This window comes from Papilio polytes, unplaced genomic scaffold, assembly GCF_000836215.1.
Source record: "Papilio polytes unplaced genomic scaffold, Ppol_1.0 DF824047.1, whole genome shotgun sequence".
Classification (NCBI taxonomy): domain Eukaryota; kingdom Metazoa; phylum Arthropoda; class Insecta; order Lepidoptera; family Papilionidae; genus Papilio; species Papilio polytes.
The window spans coordinates 4432393-4441276 of record NW_013525157.1 but is presented as its reverse complement, the minus strand read 5'-3'; the positions used below and the strand labels follow the sequence as shown (position 1 = coordinate 4441276).

At 31.7% G+C, this 8884-nt stretch overlaps 1 protein-coding gene across 1 annotated transcript in view; it reads right to left on the bottom strand.

Moving 5' to 3' along the window:
- The window catches only part of LOC106100357 (serine/threonine-protein phosphatase rdgC), a 10890-nt gene extending 10824 nt beyond the window's left edge, over positions 1-66 (bottom strand). The window contains exon 1 of the mRNA XM_013279184.1: positions 27-66. Coding sequence (XP_013134638.1) covers positions 27-66 — 40 coding nt within the window. The remainder of the gene's footprint in view (positions 1-26) is intronic.
- Between the last annotated feature and the right edge of the window lie 8818 nt (positions 67-8884).

Below are 8884 nucleotides of genomic sequence, written 5' to 3'. Positions count from 1 at the left end.
GATGGACTCAAATAGAGACCAGACACCTGCAGGAGGTGCGGTGGGCATCCAGTAGGTAACTACCATTATATTCTCTACTCTCCTTGTTTACAATATTAGCCCTCCGGTGCACGCGTAGTCTAAGGGTAGATTGTGCCGCGGTAACCGAACCCCGTTTTGTATTGCTCCAAAAAAATCTTTGCAACGCAATACTAGAATTGAATGACTTTATTATGTACTTAATACGAGTAATACAATTTAGTAAAGATATCATTAACAATAAAAAGTAACAAAATCGAGACTGGAGAATTATTTTTGGCATTAACTCAACGTTTATGTACAAATTTTATGTGTAATAAAAATTAAATAAATAAAATTTAATAATACGATGCTATAACACAAAACGCTAACAAGTTTAGTGCTTCTATAAAAGATTTTACGCTATCGTATATCTAGATAGTTAACTGCATCGTGTTTTGAATTAGTGGTCATTGTATTTTGTATTAAAAAACATCTCTCTTTCGAACTACATCAGTACAGAACATAGATATTTACAGAAGCTACACTTAAGTTCTATTTCATCATTAGAGGCGAAATTTATATGATTTATCTCGACAATCATGACGCAAATTATACCATTTTTTAATCAAGATTGTTTTTTAATACAGCTATCAAATTCCTCTTCCAAATATTAAATAAAACTGTTTGTGTAATTGATTTTCGCCTCCGTAAGGAACACTATATGTGTAGTGTAACCAACATCAATAGCTTAACGTATCTATTGAAGCATGAAGGTGCTCTAGAATCTATAATAACGGCCAACTCGCGCATTCATCTATCAGTTCACCGTATAAACATTTGAAGCTAATCACTGAACCTGTTTTATAACTATGCAAGCGCATTGTCTCTTCTTATTTCATGTTATGTGGTCTTAGCAACAACTCAGAAGTCACGTGTACTTTTGTGTCTGTTATTAATGAATTACCCATGAAAATGCCAATTTTATATTACGATCTATTATTCGGAATACTGAATGAAATTAAATTTAATAAAGCCATTAAAGACAGGAAAAGTTTATAAATATTAATTTGTTTTATAACATCGCTGTAGAAAATAAACGATCCCAACGGAAATTCTAATCGTTCATCAGTTTTCATGTAACAGAATTAAACACATCCCCGTAATGTCGGTAACGAATGTTATTATGCGTCAGAATAGAACAGACGAGTGGACGAATGCCAGATGAAACGGCTTTGTAAACCTCGTAATGTATGACCGAAATTCCAACCGAAGCGGTAACAACAATGGTTTTAATGTGAACACTGCGCCAGAAGAACAATTAAAAATGTTAAAACATTGAAGTGTATCAAAATTAAAATAACAATACTACTTTATGTTGAAACAGAAACTGAAAAACTGAACGAATTATTTAAGTACTAGCTTTCGCCCGCGACTATGTCCACGTAGAATTTAAATAAGTGAGTAGTTTATGGTGTTCTTTCAGACAACCCGCTACATCTATATACCAAATTTCATAGAAATTCGTTTAACCGTTTAGGCTATAAACTCTAACAAACATCCATCTAAACATTTGCATTTGTAATATTAGTTTGATTATTATAATTTACAGACAATTTTATATCACCGAATAGTCACATTTGAAAGTTGAAGTGTATAAAAATTGCTTGAATTATAAGATAACCATATAATAACACAAACTTAATAAGAAAAGAAATGAGTAAAGATTAAGGGCAAAGGAAAAGAAATAGTCAGACGATAGGGGCGATATCAAGGAATGCCACATGTGCATTGGCACGGGAAAATGATTAGGGTTAAACCCTTCGCCTGTTACAGAAATAAATATAACCATTGTAATTAAAGACAGCGTTTCTTTCCGTGTCTTTGTTCTCTGTTGCTATATACATAAACTATAGATGGAGTGTTTACATAGGTTTTATACTGATCTAGTGTCGTTATTTGAAATTAAATTTTGTATTGTAAATCACAATACCGAGGAAATTTATCCGGCATATAGAGTTACATAGAGTTATGGTAATAGTGGTACGGTGACCATTCGAAGAGAATCTCTAGTCTTAGGGCCTGTCCCACCACTGGCTGATAAAGGCTTAGCTTAAAAATTACGTCACAGTCACATAAGGAAACAAAATCCGACATTTCCATCACATATTTTACACGTTGTATTGTTATCAGACAATTTACAATTTGATGGGACAGGCCCTAAGCCTCTTAAAATCATTTTTTTTATATATAAACCTTTGTCGAGGTGTTTTTTTTTTTACGAAGCGGTCATTAGCTATCGAACACCTGTACCAAATTTATTTCCCTTAATACCTTAACGGCGGTGTCTAATCCAATCGTAAATCTAAAATATTAGTACTAAAAACGGTCTCCAATTTATTGGTCTTCGGTATTCAAGAAAAGTATACAAAGCCAACATCATAAATTGTTGAATGGTTGAATACATACAAATGAAATGTTTTGAAAAGCTATTTGATTCAATACCATTTGCCAAGCTACCAAATCAATTCATTCAACATTTACACAATACTATTGGTTGAGAAATCAAAAGAAATAATTACAAATACATGGCTTCGTAGCCACCTCGAGCAATTTGTAGGCGATCGTATCGACATTCAATCAAAAAGTCTTATACTTTGTTATTTTGCATTGTGTGAATGAAATGTTACATCGGCAAGGGAGCTAAAAACAATTTGAATTTTAAATTCATACAACCTACTTAGTCTTCTCAACGAGCATTCCCTAATCATACTAATATTATAAATGCGAAAGTCTAGATGGATGGTCTAGATGGTTTGTAAGAGTTTGAAGCCTAAACGACTATACGGATTTATATGAAATTTGGTATAGATGTAGAGGATAGTCTGGAAGAACACATAGGATACTCACTTTAGTTTTTTTTAATTCCACACGAACGGAATCGCGGGCGAAAGATAGTAATAATATAATTATAATCTTGTTCGTATAATTCAAAATAATACTATTAAACTAGCTTTATAACACAATATAGTCCACAACGTGCGTAAACTTTATGCCACACGAAAATGACCTTTTTAATTGAGATGGACCAGCACTCTAAAATTACTCTAGAACATAACGATTTTATGACGCTTGTTTTCTGTCACCAGATGGGGACTCTGTCAACGGAATACGTCATATTTTCGAGTGTAATGAGAACAAAATTTATCCCTATTTTTTTTTCTTAGCCATTTTATTGTTTAATTTCTTTGTTTGTGAATTTTTTACCCTCCAATTTAGTATTAAGTTCCATAAATCAGAAGATAATAGAATATTTACTATCGTAAGTTAATTCTATTAAACTCATTGTTATGTAGAATAAATTAGTTAGATATTAAAAAAAAATACCAGACCTAACCCTAAATCCAGGCGATCCTTAATAATGTTTGTAATTGAATATTTGATGTCACGGATGCAGTAATTGCATTTGATAAACTAATCACTACATTTTTTAAAATACGTATTAAGACATTTATTTTCCTCTGCTCACACCCACTAGCTGCCAGTGAATAAATATAATTGTTTCCTGTCGTTTCTCTGAATATTTATAAATAGGTTGCACATTAAAAATTGTGATCCACAAGCGTATGACGATTTATTTCTGTTTTTAAAATAGTTGTTAATCTTTGCCAATAAAGGCTATCATTTTAATAGTGTCAGAGAGTATAACTGTTTACAATATCTATAAAGGTGCTTCATTATTAAAAATAAAAATATAAACAACACGTATTTTCCAGCATGCTCATCGCTTTGGCAAGCTTCTTGAATTTTATTCGAGTGAACTGTATCGGAATGATCGTACACTCGTCTGCTCGAAAACAAAAGACAAAACAAATTTGAATTACCATATCCATTCATTCGCCTCTCATCCCAGTCAGCGAGCGCTCAGTCATCCCGATCTGGTCTTTTTTTTACTTTCTTAATGATATTTCAATAGAGGAAAGTACGCCCTTGATATACATGTTTAGTACAAATATAAATGCTGCATAAAAGTTAAATTAATGGTTATTACATTATTCATCGCCAAAATGTTATTTTCCTCCTTTCAACTTTTTCAAAATCAAGATAGCACTTTAAAACAAAATAAGAAATCCAATTAATTTGTATCAAATATTGCGATTAATAAACAATACACGAAAAGCATATAAAAAAATGAAAACTATCTTTTTTTTTGCTTAAAGAGATATTTCCCGAAATATTACTCTATTACCTAAAATCAAATATTCTATGAAATATGTAAACGCGTTAGTAATTCTCTAACGTTCTATCGTCTCTATAGGGAATTGCCTTCACGTAGGAACGTAAAATGCGGTCTTCTACAAAAAATGTACCTCCATTAAGTTTGTGAAGGTTGATGTAAGAAAATAAAACTTTAACCGCAACACAGCGACATTTTCTTTAATTTATTTCATCTGTTTTGTTACTGATTGCGTGAAATAAAAACTAAGTAACATAGTTAGATTTAAGTCATTAACTCAAAGTCAGATTTTAAGTGGTATCTGGAGACTTTTCAGAGATTAGAAAATATTACAAAGACTAGCTTTTGCCCGCATGGAATCAATGAAAACTAAAAAAAATAAAAAAAAACATACAGACGAATTGAGTACCTCCTTCTTTTGGGAAGTCGGTCAAAAAGTAAGTATCCTATGTGTTCTTCCTGACTATCATCTACATCTATACTAAATTTCATTGAAATCTGTTCAGCCGTTTAGGCTACAAACTCTAACAAACATCCAATCTAACCATTTATCAAAATTTTCCCATTTATAATATTAGTATGATAGTTTTTCTGTCACGCGATCCTCAAGCAAAGAAGTTGGTGTTTGTATTTCGTCTTGATTTTTTACATAGCGTTGCCGATTCTATCTTCATATTCAACTTGCCCTTATCCCTTATTGAGGGTCAGCACAATATGTGCTGCACTTCCATAATTCTATCAGCCGTTATATCTGAATCCACTCCCTTCTTAAGCATATCCTCTTTCACACAATCCATCCATACTTTCTTCGGTCTTCCTCTTCCTTCTTCTTCCACTGCATGTATCTTTAGAAGATACTAAAGAGTCTAATCCGTAACGCCATAAAGGTTGAAACAACATATGTTTTATCATAACGCAAAATAGCTTTTTACTCTTTGGTTTAAATGTAGCCACATATAAGTCCTATTTATATAAACATCGCCTTTCTGACAGCATTATGTCGTTAACATATTAACATTTTCGTTTCCCGAGAATCATAATTTGTTATCAACCGGTGTTCCATTAAAATTACTTTCAATGCAAACAAGAGTAATCTGAAATAACTCTTATATCAAGAGATTAAAATTCAATTTCGTACAGTAACCCAGTTTCAAAATTTAACAAATGTCAATGTAGGCGGGAAATTAAGAGGAATATACACGTCGGTGTCAACACCTCAGCGAAATTGTTATTACGTTGAGGTAACAGAGGTATCCGGTGTATTCAAACATTAATTTATTAACGTAAACTTTGAGAAAGGATTTCGAAACACATACAGCTATTTTAAAGTAAATTCGATAATGTTGACAAGGTTTCTAATTATTCCAAAACAAGTTTTAATACTATATCATGCTTTTACTTTAATGTTATAAATGCGAAAGTTTAGATGGATGGATGGATGTTTGTTAGAGTGTGCAGCATAAACGGCTAAACAGATTTAAGTGAAATTTGGTATAGATGTAGGTATAGTCTGGAAGGACACATAGGCCACCCACAAGTTTGTGTATTTATAAATCATCATCATCATTATGTTCCCATCATAACAACTTCATCATCATAGTGTATTTGAGAAAATTCGTGATAAACGAACGATATTATTTTCTGTGTATAAAGTTTGTAAATACATTTTGATCTCAAAGCAAATTACTTGACTTACGTATAAACAGAGTTGTTTGCGTGCTTCCCTTACCTCAGCCCTTAAGTCTTATAACAAAACTTTGTTAATTTATGTCTTCATTCGTGTTGTTAAAGGGGCAAGTTTCCCAATTTTATCCAATGCAGTACTTATCCTATAAATGAAATATGCAAATACTTCGATTTAGATATTTTAATATGTTAAACAAGTTTAAATAAATCCAGTGAGTATTAATTTAATTCAAATTCATTGGTAATAGTAAACCTTTGTTATGGCAACATTGAATGTTTTATTTTTCTAATCAAACGCTATTCTTGTGTTAAGTTTAACTGCACACGTTATTTCAGAGAAAAAAAATAATGAGAAAATAAACGTAATAGGATTTGATTGAATACAAGTTTACAGCATAATCTACTGATGGACCGCGCCCACGTTCATGTTACCACTTTCGGTAATCGAAGTGCGTAAGTTTTATGAGAGGTATATACCTTTTTACCTTAATATATCAAAGATCAACACAAAACAATAAAGCATTCAAACATGGCTATATTTATAAAAAATAATAACTATAAAAACGGGCGCACATCTTTGACTAAACTATTTCACAACTGTTGTGCGATTGTCGATTGTATCGCAGCCAATTCAACTGTTTAGTTGCACAACTAAAAATCATATAGTGTGCACCTCACCACGCAATCAAAGCAAGACTAAACAGTTTTGCGATAGTTTAGTCAAGGATGTGTGTTTTAAATGTATAAAATATTAAACTCATGAACCCCATTACTATAATAGTATAAATATTACGATTATAGACTGAATATAAAATAATCAAGTGCGATAATACACGTTTGAATGCGAGCACGAGTACTAAACTTAGTATGTCGTATGTGCAATGCCCTGTTGACCATGAACCAGTTTTAAACTCAAAAGTGATAGCTAAACTAACCTACACTCAATGTCAATTAATATAACAAAGATATATTAGTAACACGACCTGGTTTATTTTATTTCAAAAGCTCACCACTAGAGCTTTTTAGACAAGCCCAGTGTTTATCTCTTATTTTATATAAGCAAAAAGCATTAGGCCGATTTTAAAAATTTTTTCACCATTAAAATGCTACGTTATCCGTGAGTAACATAGGCTATGTCTTTTTATTATTTTTTAATTTCACGCGGGCGAAGTCGCGAGCATCACCTAGTTTACTTATAAATATAAGAAACACGATCTTAATATTAAATTTATTGTGTTTCTTGAAAGTGTTTTAAACTTTTTTGTTTAACTAAAACACATTGTGACGGAATTTCTTGTGGACAAGTTGTAATTACGTCTGTCAACAGCAGTCGTCACCTCCGCTGTTAACAAAAAACAAAACAACAGAAAAACGAACAACTAATCTCTAAATATCTTACTCATTAACACTTTGGAAGACATAAAAATGATTAACAGTGGGTTTTATAAAAACAAAATGTATATATCTAATGCCATATGGATAATATAAATAAGTACAAACTATTGTATTTACTTGCAGAATAAAATTAGTAACAACAAAAAAAAGTTAAAAACAAGATGGAATTGGATTCTAATAATTAAACTAATTTAATATTAATTTTTTTAGAAACACAAACCGTTAAAAAACCGTTTGTTTTAATAACATACTAAATGTATTAACATTAAGTAAGAATAAAAATGTTGAAATATGACTCGAGAACTCTCGAGGGGTTAGACTTCATTAATCATAGAGTCGTCGTGAGAAAAGCGACGCTATAGAACGTGCGACAAACTCGTTCATTCACTTTAATATCCAAAGGAATTTCACAAAACATGTTCTTAGAGTAATGATCTTTGTTTAAGCAGTAGCTAGACATATTCGCTGTACAAATGATGACAACCAGCTATCACATGAAGATATTACAAGTAAAATAGAGATGACCCTGACCTTAAAATTTATGTCACTTCTACAAATTGTGAAATCTGCATCGTGATGAAATATCGTTTGGATTAAATTAATAAATTAACATTATAACGTCTATGGAGAAAATATATTTAGGTCATTAATTAAAATGTAATCAGACGCGATAATTCTATTAAGGAAATTTCTTTAATCGGTAAATTATATTTAAGCTTTTACGAATTGCCTGTACTTATATATATGGATATGGAGTGACTGTGGCTACGCGATATCAGTTACAGAGATGTGATTTTGCTCTCTTCACCAGAGTAATTCATATACACGTCAAGAAGTTAGGGTGTCATATGTCAAAGTGTATACGGTGTACATCTATGTATCTTCCTTGTAGCATGTAACTGGAACATGATAGTCTCAAACCAAATCAATAAGCTTTTAGTTTGAGAACATACAGGTACGTTTGACAACATAAACATAGCATGACAAATAATTAATACCTAAGTAAGTAGGCTGTCTAATATTTTGTAATTTAAAATCTTCTAAAACGCTTCATTCGTTACCAGACATTTGTAAAAATTAACGTTGTGTGTTACAATAGAATTCAATCTATGTGATGTTCATATATTTAAACCACTAATACAAATTACTTAATATTCACAATAAATTTTGAAATTAGAGTGGCTTGTAACGTAGTTTATGATAATTACCCGTAAATCTTTTTAAATCCGTGGTAATAAAAATTCTACAAATACTAAGATAAGATTGTGCTCGACGAAATGAAATGGGACCGCAAAAATTATAAAATTAAGAGAAGTAAATGTTGTTTAATAAAGTTAAACATAAAATTAGTTAATTGATAATTATGCATATGGTTTGCAGTCATCAATAATAGAAAAACCTAAAATTAGAGGCGCCAGAGCGGGAGGGATACACAGAGATTAAAAACTTCCATTTTATACGGTTTTTTTTTATATAACATAAGGTGGTAAACGAGCACGCGGCCACCTGAATCCGCCAAAATGGCGAAGCGACCGCTGCCCATAGACATCCGCAATTGCAGATGCGTTG